General features: G+C 40.1%; 1 protein-coding gene across 3 annotated transcripts in view; it reads left to right on the top strand.

The window, feature by feature from the left end:
* Positions 1–12,123, top strand: part of homer2 (homer scaffold protein 2) — a 29,517-nt gene extending 17,394 nt beyond the window's left edge. The window contains exons 3-9 of one of the 3 annotated variants that reach the window (XM_032559847.1): positions 641–772; positions 1,081–1,173; positions 1,690–1,829; positions 3,791–3,947; positions 4,553–4,663; positions 7,919–7,999; positions 8,587–10,339. In XM_032559847.1, coding sequence (XP_032415738.1) covers positions 641–772; positions 1,081–1,173; positions 1,690–1,829; positions 3,791–3,947; positions 4,553–4,663; positions 7,919–7,999; positions 8,587–8,592 — 720 coding nt within the window. In that variant the 3' untranslated portion in view covers positions 8,593–10,339. The other 2 variants (XM_032559845.1, XM_032559846.1) reach the window with 2 other exon arrangements.
* Positions 12,124–13,714: the final 1,591 nt, after the last annotated feature.

The raw sequence follows: 13,714 nt of genomic DNA on the forward strand, positions 1-13,714 counted from the left end.
TGGTGTTCAGAGCCATGTTGCTATGAGACCAGGGCTGCACTGTGATTAATCTGTCTTCTATTGTTTCCTAATTGCTAGGGTAATTAACATGTGCTGCTTTTAAGTGCTGTTGGATCTTGGTCGTGAGAATCTTGTGCTTATTTGCACGTCTCTCCTTGAATCCGGCTTTAGACTTGTCTGTTCACAAACATTCAGACTTCTGGCACGTCAACAATCCCTTAGTTTTGTTCTGCAGCAGATGATTCTTACTGTCTAATTTGCTGCTTTGCTTCAAAAGATAAATGTGTACCGTCACAAATGCAGATGGTTTGAATGTCAGTGGGTCAGCAGCCATCAGAGCGTTACGCTTCATTTTTTGACGTTTGACATTTTTTATCTGGACATCTTTTAATGCGGCCGATTAAAATGACATTTCTTTTCATTTGCTTTTGCAGTTGTTGCAAAGCTGATTGTTGAACTCCCTGTTGCAAGGGGAAAACATAAACCTAATAAAGTTACAGGTTTGATTTAACATGTAAATATAAAAGTTTATACATTTTATTTCAATATTGAAAAGTCTTTTAGCACTCTATTTGTACTGACCTCCTTTTAAATATGTTTTTTAAAATGTATGATACCAATTGGCTGTTTTATCTGTCAGGTTATTATCAACAGCACAATAACACCCAACATGACTTTCACCAAGACGTCCCAGAAGTTTGGCCAGTGGGCGGACAGCAGGGCCAACACAGTGTTTGGACTGGGATTTGCTTCAGAGCAACAGCTGACAAAGGTAAACATTAAACATTTTAAGTGTCTTCACTCAAACCTTTGTTTATATATACATATATGTTGGAGATGGATGTTTTCTTTAATGTGTATATCTATCAGTGCACAGCTTTCATAGTAATCACATGTTCTGAATATAGTATTGAAACAAAAAAAGAGGTGTGGATCTAGTATTTTTTATTTATATTTCTAAGTAATGAATCTCCTTTCAAAGCAGCCAAAGACATCAGAAGCGGATTTAACTTATCAGGAGCTAAATCGGCGTCGGCTTGTTTAGCCACTTGTCACAACTTCTATTTCTTGTGTTTTCAGTTTGCTGAGAAGTTCCAGGAAGTAAAAGACGCAGCCAAGTTGGCAAAGGACAAATCGCAAGAAAAGGGGGACACGTTGAGCAACCACTCCCAGGTAAAGAATCTCTCAGCTGCTCGAGAAACTCCTCCCTGTAAACAACCGATTGCAACACAGAAATTGTTGACACAACGTCAGAGGGGAGAACATTATTTAGAAATTCTCTGCAACGACTTATTATCCAGAAATCTTGACTTCCTTTTCATAAAATCATCAGGATCCAGTGATAAGATGATTGGAGGCATATCATTCAGCGGTCTGTCTATTTGTTGCCAGCCCAGCTCTCAGTCTGGCAGTGAGTCCAGATGGTAGCATTCAATCTCAGCCCTGAGACACGGGGCGCTACTGGGCCATATGACATGATAAATACTGGCAAAAATGTCCTCATCCCTTCTGTCAGAGCTCACATGTTCAGCTTCCTCACACTGTTCATCTGAAAGACGACCCCTGTCTTCTATCATAGAGGAAGCAGAATGTCGGACCCGCGTCCGGGTTTTTAATTTGGCAACTGCAGGTAAACGCCAAGCATGCTGAAAGCCTGTCCTCACATGCAACTTTATCTGTGTCGTCTAGCAGGAGTCTGGACGGGAGACTCCTTCAGCAAACCAGGCGCAGAGCTTTAATGGGACAGATGATGAGAAAATCTCCTTCAGTCCAGAGGCCGCTCAGCTGAAGAGTGAAAATGAACGCCTCAAAAGCGTCGTGGAGCAGAGGTAAGATTTCATCTTATGGCAACATCAGCAGATCTGATGAGATCTGTGTTTTTCCACCTCATAATTTAGATTTCCCATTTAGTTATTTAATATTGGCATAAGTTATATATGTACACATCTTCCTTATTGAATTAATATTTTAAAAAAGAAAGTTCCTAACAAAAGTTATATACTTTTGTGTGTAACAAAAGTTATATACAAAATGCAAAGGAAAGTGAGAGACAGATCATGGAGGGACTTTCTTGTTCACAGGGAGGGACAGATCGTCTCCCAGTTGACCAGGTGAGGGTGAGGAAGAAAATGGAGATATAAACCTTTAAGAAAATGGAGCTTGGTTATCAAGAGAAAAACATTTAATGATGGTTTGTTTGGTTTTTTTTCATGGATGCTACAGGGAACCACTTAAAAGAGGATAAAATCTGAGGAAAGTTTGTCTTTTCTGAATCTCATCAGAGATTCACTGGAGCATTTTGGATCCGCTGGAGGCTTCGATCGAACTTAATGTTTTTTAGCAACTTATTCATGGGTATTATTATTCTAATCCAGTGAAATTAAAAATGTTAAACAAGCTTCCAAAACACATTTTTCTCCAAACAATCTGTAGGTATTGGGGCAGCCTGGCAGCAGTTTTACCAACATAGTTTGAACATATTATTGTAATTATATGTTGTTACACTTAACACCTTTTACTTAAAAATATTCACCCTACAACTTGATGATTGATGGAGGTGAAATAGTTCAGTGTGTTTTATGAAACTGGCCATTTTAACACATGTATATTGTCTTAATGTACAAAAGCAACTAAGATATTCTTTAGAACTTCAACATGGAGAAGAAGAACTAAATTCATGAAGGTTTTTGTCATTTTTCACTCCACACAAAACAGATCCTCGTCACTTTCACATTTTGTCTTTTTTTTCTTAAACCCAAAAGATTTTCAATTCTTTTTTTTTTTCTTTTTTAATAAACGTTTGTGTGATGTTGCATTCCAACCAAACATCTATGATCATGATGATCTGTTGTGTTGACTGAGGCTTCACTCTGTTGGGTTATCTGGTCCTCAATGCTGTTGCCAAGTGAGTGAATTATAATTGCATGAAAACACCAGATGTGGATCCAGATGGGAATCCAGGGACCTCAGGGTGGCAGAGCCAATTAAAATGATAGTAAGCAAAATTTTCTAGAACTGGCTATAGGCAGCAACAAAAAGAGTTTCTGCTTCTCCATTTCTTCTTCGTGGTTGTTGTTCATCAGGGCAGCAGGAAGATTTGCAGCATGAGATGTATTACACGTTTATGCAGGAAGGTTTACAATTGCACAAATATATAGATCATCTCCAGCAGAAAGATGAATAAAATGGGCACTTGTAAGGCAGATAAATTTTTCATGAACGTCTGCTTTGTCATAAATTTAATTATTTGAGTTGCTGGTATTTGCTCATCTTTCCTTGCATCCAATTGTGCTTATAAAACGAAACGTTTTGGTTCATAGCAGTGATGATTTCGATGCTATTTAAAAGCCGTCAGCATCTTAAAGGTTAGGCCAAATCAGAATGCTTATCTTTAACTTCACTCCCTCAAAGAAATCAATAATTTTTAAATTAAACACGTAGTTTATTGAGGGAGAACGACTGAATTTCACTTCTGTTAAAGGAATATTTAGCTTCTGCAGTAATACTGCTTGAAACGGCCGAAGGCTGCAGGATGCTGAGGAGCATCCCGGTCGCCATTTCGAGCAAGAACAGAACATGCTGACCCATCCATGCATGAAGAAACACAAAGTGATGCATAACGAATGAACATCAAAACATCCCCAACCTTATTGATAAAATGCAGCTTTTTAAACTTTGAGAGTTCCCAGATTTCCTTTTTGTAGCATAAATAAAATGATTTTGAGCCCCGAGCGGTTTATCTCCTTGAGTAATGACACCTGTCGATATGTCTGCCTCTCCTCCCTCGCAGCAACACCACCGCTAAGAAGTACGAAACGGAGCTTCAGACTTTAAAGGAAAGTAATGCCAGACTGGTGGATTCACTGCAGGAGTCTTCAGCTAATGTGGAAAGCTGGAAGAAGGAGCTTACTGCCTGTCAAGAAGAGAGCGACACTCTGAGGAAAAAGGTAAGGCACTCGCACTGTCCTGCGGGGAAGTTCAAACAAAACACACAAGCTCATCAATCCTGTCGGAGGAGAAGCTGACAGCTCTAAATCTCTGCCTCTAGGAAAACACAGAACCACTCTGTCTCCAACGGATGACTTTCTCATCAATAATTTGGCTGATTATATTAATTCAAATCCATTCAATAAGATGAGAGGATTGCTCATAAAACTTTAATTTCTCGTAGGGAGGGGTGTGTGGGGAAATGATCATTAAATTCACCACAGTCCTGTACTTTTCATTAGTTGCTGTTTTCCCTGCAGCAGAGTCTGACTCCACTATAAATAGAATCATTTCAGTTTCATAATCAATGTGTGCTGCGTTTGCAGCTGGGCTGGTGTTTCCACCGTGCTTTACCTTTTGCAGCAAACTTTTTCCTATTTTTTTTATGTTTTTTTTAAATTTAGTAATCAGTTTCAAGGTGACCCAGCTTGTAACGTAGAACATATCGTGACAATCACCAACATTTGCTGCATAATAAATGGGTATGTGCTCTACACGTCTGCCGTACTCCCCGCTGAACTACCTTTCCGCAGACAAAAGAGAGCTCAATTTTCCCTTTGTTCAGATTGCAGAACTGGAGTCCGAGTGCAACGAAGCCAATCAGGAAAAGCAGAAAAACGCCCAGCTGACCGTTCGGGTGAAGGAGCTGGAGGCAGAGCTGCAGGAGAAGGAGCAGGTGAGACTGCAGCACATTCATCTTCAAACAGGCTCACTCTCCAGAGCTGGCTTCTCTCTAAGAGCTTGTAAAGCAAGTGGTTTACTACCACTTAAACCATTGTGATTTACTCAGTCCCCTCGTATGAAGGCAATCACAGCTTTCAGGGTTCCTCTCCACCTCTTAATCCTGCAACACTCTGTTCCCTCAGGGGGTTTTTAAACCTCTGGATAAAAAATCACAGGTGGTGGTGGTGGTTCTTTTTTTCCCTTTGCTGTTTATTGGTGTCTATCTAGCTAAACCCAGACCTTTACTCTGCCTCTTTGTCTCAGTGCACACATCTTGGGAACCACACTATGTCTCTCAGAGCTTAAGTTTGTGAGTGGCTTACTGTGCAAGTGGTTTTATCAGCTTGTGGGCCACCGTAGCTCTGATTAGTGTTACTTACCATGTTTCATTATTACTATACTTTATGATTACTGCTCCTTTTGTGTTTTACCTCAACTTTGCAGTTGCTTTGAATATTCCCCCCCCACCACCAAAGGAAGCACAAATATGTAGGTCTGATTTTAGACTTTCCTTTTTTTACAGGTAATTAGTCTAATGTAATTAGGTATGTAGGCTACACATTTTTACTCAAATTAGAGGTTACTGGTGAACCCGGTTTCATTTAATTACATGTTTCTGTGCCTTTTTTCTGTTTCTCTCTCTCTGCTCTCAGGAATGTATAATGTTCCAATTATGCATTTATAAAAGGATGATACAATTGGGTACATAAAAAAAGGGTGTCAGTTTAATAGATGACCTTATTGCAACGTTTTCTGTTATAAACAGGTTTGATTACAAGATTTTCATTGGCCACAGTAATGTAGACGACATCAAATTCAACCATATTGTGACTAATTTAATCTATGCTTGTTCTGAAAATGTAATTAGGATTATTTTCACATTTCCAAATGTGACACGTTTTCGCAGTGACTGGACTATGACAGTAGATTAAGTTTTCAATAGAAATGAAAACAATTTGCATCCTAATTTTTTAAATATTTTAAATTTATGATTCGATCTGGTACCTCTGTGGTACCTCTTAATTTAAACTGACTCTGAGGAAGCACATCGTTATTGATATGTTAAAACCCCAATATTAGTAGTTCTGACGTCACAGGTCTCTCAGGATATCTTTGCTCACATTTTTTTCTTTAAGTCAGGCGACGACTCAGTGTGTTTGAGGCGTGCCTTAAAATTCTTCCATAGGTGTGCCTTTAATTACCTGCATGAACCTATCAGAAGCTTACAGAGACTTGCATGGTCACCTGAGCTCTCTTAACTTGTTTCAAGGCGTACAAGTTAAGAGAGCCTTGTTCCAAGAGAGACTTGTTTGAAGTCCACAAAATTTAAAATATTGTGGACTTAAATCCACAAAATTTTAAATCCAATTTTGTGGATTTAAAATTGGATTTAAAATTCACAAAATCCAATTTTTGTGGATGTAAATGTCTGACGTAGAAGAAAGTTATAATGACTAAACTCTTCGTTGTACTGGCATTTAGCAAATGGAAATAATGTTGGTAGTTCTTCTGAGTTAAAAGCTCAGAAGGGTCAGATTAATTTAATGTTGGACAATGAGAATACATTTATGTAAATATTTGGTTTCACTTTAACTTACAATAGCTCAAGTTCATCAAACGTAATATTTCCTTTCACGTTTTTTTTTAGACAAATTCAGAAACTTTTTTCTAAATCTAGAGGCATCTTCAGGCATCTGTAGCTCCTATTATTATAAAACTGGAAAAAACGAAGAGTCACGTTGCCAGGAGACAGTTCTGCTCTGACTCTGAGGTAGACTGCGTCTGGAATACACTAGTTTACGACCTGGAAGCTGGAATATTATTAGAACATATACATCTTCCCTTGGACGATGGGGAAGCTCTCACCCTGTCAGGAGGAAAAGTAGTTCAAAGAGGCGTTGGCTTATTTTAAAAGATTACAAGTGAAATATGCGGCCCTCTGGGAGCTCCAGCATTTCTTCTCCGCGCTATGTCGGCCACGGTGTTCCGAACGCTGACCCCGGGGGCTCGGAGAGAGAGAGAGAGAGAGAGAGAGAGAGGCTCTGCTGTTTGCAGAGCGTTGAGATGCAGCAGGCGGCCCACAGAGTCTCATCTGCACAGTGACTCACCACCTTCTGTAGATGCACGCTGTCACTACCTCCAATTAAAAACAAGCCAATGAATTATTTAGGACCCACCGTGGTGCTGACCTCTGCGCTGGCCAAATGGAAACTAAAAGGACAAAACTGCCACAGGTTGCGCCAAAGACTGGGGCAATTGTTGCCGGTTGAATTGCTGTGAATAAAGAGGAATGCATTGAAGCAACAGAGGATTGACTGTTATATTTTATAATGCATGAAACTTAGGGCTGCAACTAATGATTATTTTAGTGTTATTGATTAAGCTGCCTATTACTTTGACGATTAATCAGATAAAAAATGGGTACATTCTGTAGATTTTTCATTTAAGCCTTTTTATATAATATTAGAAATGCATTTTAAAAATTGCAAATAAACAATTCAATTCCTTTTAAAAAAGAAAATATCTTTTTACCTAAAATGCCAAAACACAGCAGTCCTTTCATTTCATTTGTAGCAAATGATGAATCTGCTGCGAAAAAAATACTTTTAGCATCAAAGTGTGAAAAGATCAGCAATTTCTGCTCGACTTGTCATCGATATTGATCTGCTGACAAATTTTTTATTAATAATTGGAAGGTGACAAAAAATGTTCACAGAATTTGAATAGGTCGAAGTTAAAACTAGACCACTTGAATTTCACATAGGACATATTTACAAAGTTTTGTAGACTTTTTTTAGTATAGTTTTGAGCCTGTAGACTCCAGTCAACAATGAATCGGTTACTAAATTAGTTGACGATTATTTCTACGATTAATCCGATGATTTGTTTCAGCCCTAATAAAAATGAAATCAACACAAATAGGGGTTTTGGTGCAGAATTTAAAATTCTAACCCTTTTATCCTCGACTCTTGTACTAGTTTTCATTCTGGCTGTAAAACACGTTACAGTATTGGCGCTTTGTAACAAAATGTCTTAATTGGATTGTTTGTAGATTTCAGCATTTCAATTTGGCATGAGACAAAATGCAAAAAAAAAATCCTTAATGTTTTGAAGTCAATCAAGCAGATTAACTTCAGCCTGACATGATTTATTTTATTTTTTTTTTCTTTTAGGTTTTGATGAACTTTTTTTCTCTTTTTCTTTCTAGGAGCTGGAGAATCTGAGGAGGCAGGCAGAGATAATCCCTCAGTTGATGGGAGAGTGTGAGAGCATCACTGCAAAACTGAAGGTATGTTTAAAGCGCTCTGTGACAATCCCGTTGCCTCTCCGAGCTTTAATTTGAAGCAGAATAAAAAGGGGAGCTGAGGGGCCTTGAACACATCCCGATGCGACGCTGCAAGGCGTACGTTGCACTTTCTGAGGTGAAGAGCGAGTTTCTATTCATCATTCAGCTCGGGGGGCTGGTGACACAACATTCCTATCACGTGTCTCACCGGCACATTGTTGATACTGTATCTATTAATAAAGGTCTGTGCCCTGCACAGTGCTGAGTGGATTATTGGCTCTTTGTTGAGGAAGGAAAAAAATAAAAATAAAGCTTTTCAGGGATGCTTTCCTCTCAGGATACATTAGTTTCCTGGTGGTGCAGGTTTTCTGTTTAGTGAATAAAATAAAGCACTTCTAGAGGTTTTCAGAGCTTTAATGATCAAGCCTTATAACACTTCAGTAGGGGTGTGTGTGTGGGTGTGTGTGTGTGTGTGTGTGGGCTGTGCCAGTCGCTTTGTGTTGAGAAATCATAAAACAATGCAGGTCTGCCTCATGTCGGTCTTTAGAACAAAGAGCTTGCGTCGAAATAGGCTTTGTTTTTTCTTCCAGTGGTAACCGGACTTTCTGTAAAACCAGAAGAGCCAGGCTCAGTGAATGACAGCATGGGCTGCTGGTGCCAAGACTAACACGAGCCGCTCGCTGATGCTGACGCTCATTTCACCCTGTGCTGGCTGACTCAGAGCAGGATTGATCATCCAGACTGTCACGAATGTGCTGCTTTTCAGTCGCAGCGTGGAGGAGAGTAAAGCCAACAGTGGCATTCCTGTAGTTGCTTCACATCACAAACTTCACCCCAGGACTGGATTCTGCCAGCTGGGTGGAGAATAATGGCTGGAGCAGATTATCTAACCGGTTATACAAACAGACACGACCCATAGCTGGATTCCTCAGATAGCTCCGTCTGTTGAACTTTAAACCAAAACCTGAGGCAGGTTTCCTTTACAAAGTAAATCTCTTTCACGCATCAAAGTTTAAAAGCATGAAAATAAAGCGTCTGCCTCCTGGAGGTCAGTGTGGAGCTCCTCTATTTAAAGCTGACCCCCTCGTGAGGAGATCGGCTTTCAGGAGTCAGCTGTAGGATGCAGTCATGCAGACGAACGTCCCATTTGGCACCCCCTATTTTAATCTCCTCAATTCAAAAGCATTTGTGGCATTAATGTGTTGCCTGTTTCCAAACCTGATTTACACCACCATCCTCGCACTCTCAACACAAGTCCTTCCTGCTACTCTGCTTTTCAGATGAAAAGGAAATTCATGTGTTCATTCATGCATTTAGGGAATTGAGAAGAAGACGTCACGTTGCCTTGGAAACGTTTTCACACCACGTTCACATTTTGTCATGGTAGAACTACAAACTTCAGTGTATTTTATTGTGATTTTATGTATAAGAAAATGGCTGATTTTATTATTATTTCTACGAGAGCTATTCTTAGTAATACTGTCACCTGTAGGAATATTGTAGGCACATTATTGAATGTACTTCGTTAATACAGAACTTGAGTAAAACGAATGAACGTATATCGATACAATACTCATAAATAGGAAGGGATCATAATTGTGATGTTGCCTCAGAAGGAGTCAGTTTTAAAAAGTTTACATTTCTACCAACTCATCTTGACATTTTACCACTTAACTGTATTACTGTCATTTTATTCGGACATTCAAAATATGACATGCCTATTCTTATGTGTTAGACCAAAACAAGGTGATTATATAACTATAAAGTGGAATTTATTTTACAAATCTGATTGTATTCGGCCAGAAGAAAACCTGTTGGAGGGAGAAAAGACGTTAAACCATAAATATTCAGCCAGAGCTGCAGTGGAATAATTTGGATCAATTAATGTCCATGTGTTAGAGCGGCCCAGTCAAAGTCCAGGCCTAAGACCTATTGTGAATCTGATAATTGTATAACTAATCTGATACTTGTTATCTGATCTTGGTCTCTGGATGTGGAACGCCTGTATCCCAAAAGATTCTTGCAAAAACTCCTGACCTTTTCAGATTTTCACTTTGGAAAACTATATTCACTTTCCCTCCACATATCTGCACTGCTTTGTCGGTCCATCACACAAAATTGCAATAAAACATATTGAAGTTTGTGTTTGTAACTCGAGGGGTATGAAAACTTTTTTCCACTCTGCATTGAAGGGCAACATCCCCTGAGCGGTTTCTTCGTTTGGCGTCTCTAAAACTGGACATCAAAGAAATCCATCTACTTCTGTATCAGATCTGATCTTTGAGTCACATTTGGACTTTTTTCCTTTCCCTCTGTATAGTAACTACTTTTCCACTATCTGCCCTGCAGGCAGCAGAATCACAGAACAAGGAGCTGGAGGGCAAACTCGAGGGACTTCAGATGGACATCAACGACAGTCGGCAGAAACAAGGAAACATGAAGGGCGAGCTGAAGAAGTTCATGGATATTCTGGATGGAAAGCTGGATGAGCTGCACGAGTTCAGACAAGGACTCTCCAAACTCGGTGTTGATAACTGAGAGGAAGTGTGGCAGAGCTGAGAGGTTGAGAGGTCGGGCATGAAGGATTCACTAAAATATCTCTTCAGGGCAGAAACTATGCTGCACCTACTCCCCCAAAGTGATGTCTTCTCTGAATCTATCAGCTTTGGCTTGTAATAAACACAACCTCGTGTGTGTGTGTGTGTGTGTGTGAGAAAGAGAGAGAGTTGTTGGCAGACTTAAAACAAACAAAAAAAAAAGTAAAAAGAAGGCAAGCAAGTCCCACAAAATGGCTGCATTTTGTGTACTGGCTTTGTGAGACTACAGAGAGTCGCACTTCGAGCTTATTCATCCGCTTCTGTGGGGGGAAAAGCGGCTTTAAAAAGCTGGTGGTGGGTTCTTAGATTCTGTCCATCTGTCTCTTTTCTGAAGGCTGTAAAACTTCTACATGAGCCTGGTGAGCTTAAAGTAGAAGCGGGGACTTAAAAGGGCTAAAATGAACAAAAAAAGAAAGCATTATTAAAGTAATTAGTGGAAATACCTGTTTCTCCCCCGACCCCTTCAGATTTAAGGTTTAAGTCCCTCTACAGACTGTCCTTGCTGCTGCCTCTTATGTATCTCAGGTGTGTTAGAAGACAGTTTGTATATATTAAATTATATGCAGATATATAATAAATGGCCGCGACACAAAGTGCCTCCAGGTAAGTTTAATTCTCCCTGGAAAGGAAAACAGGCCAACTAATGACCATCACCATAATGACAACTTATTTCCATTAAATAACCTTAAGATGAAAACAAATCATCCTTAAAAAAAAAAAAAACTGGAAGTTTCTAGATGAGCCTTTTGATAATGTTTGCATAAAAGAAGGAAAACTCAGGACCTTTCCTTCGATAAGCATCTAACATGATAGTAACCCCAATCCCACCCCGAGTGTTGTGTTCAAGGACCGTTTTGTGTGCATTAGTGTTAACAGACCTGTGTGTGTCCAGGGTTGTTTGTGCTTCCTTCACATTAGTTTTTGTTATGGTGGTGGTTATTTTTATTTTCCTAGAGGAGGGGATATGGTGCTGCTTGACAGGTGAATAGCTTTCACTGAAAACATTTGGTTGGAATGAGCCTTTCCACTAAAAACCCTGTCGACTTTGCTTTTAGTCTTACTTGTATGTTTATTTTTGGTGCCTCTCTACAACTATTGTTTCCAGACCAAGTTTATAAGTCTTGGATCTGCTTTCCACATGTAGGATAATGTGTGATGAGGACAAACTCTGCGGATTTAAAGGTTTTCATAGGAAAGGACTGTGTTGCAGCTGCTTTGGGGAAGTCCAATTTGAGACCATATGTTTGCAATCAAAGTGAAATATTTACCCTGTAATATTATTACACGAGACTATTTTTCATGACTCTTTTGATCTTGTCATAACACTGAGATATTTATCAAATGGACTTTTTTAAAAAACAAAAAAAAAACACGTATGTCTTTTTTTTTTTTTTTTTCCCCCCATTCGTAACTCACCTGAATCGGAACGATTCTTCCTGTTGAACCGACGCCTCTTGTGCACTTTTGTGATTCTTGTTCTACGCTGTACCTACTGAACTGACAAACTGGTAAAGTCTAGTTTCATTACAATGCTGAGTGAGTGTCTTTTTCTCCTGCTGTAAGGGATCCAGTGTGACGAGATGGGAGCGTTTTCTAATTCACACTCGCGTACGTGTCGGTGTGTGAAAGAAACGGTGAAATCGTTTTACAAATTGAAGCGGGTTTGGGTTTGTTTATATTTAATTTTTTTCCTGGATGAGAAGTGCAGAGGAGGTGGAATAAACCCTCAGAGCCAACTGCTGTCGAGGCTCCACCGCCGCCCGTCTTCTCCTCTGTTGATGTACATGGAGCCAAGCGTAGCGGCAATCATAACGGAGACGCACGTTGAGTAAAGCGAGCGGACATGTCAGTGAGTGGCTCAGACGAAAGCTGCTGGTTTGAGGACCGACTGTGGAAGGGAAACACCTGAAACATCATCACGGTGGTACTGCAGCAGTGGATCAGAGAACATGTTGCCTTGGCAACTCGATCCCACTCAACTTTTTTTTTTTTTGTAAATAAAACTGTGACCGATAGACTTATGAAACGTTCTACTTCAGCTTTCAGTTGCTCCTTCAGAGCATCAAGTATCAGTAATGGGTGTGAAGTTAATCAATATGCAGATAAATGATCAATTTTATGCCCACGTTGTTTATCTGATGGGAAATTAATTTATGCAAGGAGGTTGTCAATGACAAATCTATTCTTTAGTCCTTTTAAAAAACTAGTCAGTGAAATGTAATAAATCTAGCATGGTAGTTCCACTTTAAATTGAATAAGCTTCAAAACCTTAACGCAAACTGATAGCCAAGTCATAAAACTCCATCAATTATGAAATGTGGCAGAACATTAGTTAATAAACTGGAGCCACATGGAGCCAGCCTGCCTTTTTGCTGACTGAAGCTGCCTTTTCCATTCATGTGTTGCAAATAAGATATTTTGAATCACAGAATCTGTCACTTTTTTTTTTTTAGATTTATCTTCTGATGCGACTGAAATCAAATAAAGAAAAAAAATGGCTTTTTTTTTTTCACTCTACAACAAAAGCCCATTCTACTCCAGAGCTGAAGCAGCATTTCTCTCCTGTCTGCTGTTCGTGGCTGCAGACTTTCTGCGAGGCTTATTGTGTGACTGGTGATGAGTGGGCGAGTTGGTGAAACATCATTAAGACACTATGCTGCTCGGTACATGTGTGAGAGAGAAAGAGGAGGAGAGAGAGAGAGAGAGACCTGGCACTGCAGGCCACTACAACCAAGACTCACCGTTACTATAGTAACAGGCTGGGGGAATTTCATATTGATGCACAATTGGCTGGGCCTGTCAAAATACCTGCCATCCTCATCCCTGGAGGTGCCCGACCTGGATGTTCCCCCACAGGAAACGCACATACAGAGCCGCCTCCGAAGCAAAGAGGGAGGGAGGGGGCCGCCGCTAACAGCTGCTCTTTAACATCCACCCGGCTGAAATCAGCCACACTCAGCTGGCTGAAAGAGAGACAGAGAGAGAGAGAGAGACGGCTGCCTGGATGGACACCGCTCCATGACTCATGTTGGTGGGCGAAAAAAGTCTGCCGGAGAACAGTCAGCAGGGTTTACCCACACTGGCTCCACACTTCCTGTGCGCGGCGTTTAAAGAGCGGGGA

This window comes from Xiphophorus hellerii, chromosome 4 (assembly GCF_003331165.1).
Source record: "Xiphophorus hellerii strain 12219 chromosome 4, Xiphophorus_hellerii-4.1, whole genome shotgun sequence".
NCBI lineage: Eukaryota > Metazoa > Chordata > Actinopteri > Cyprinodontiformes > Poeciliidae > Xiphophorus > Xiphophorus hellerii.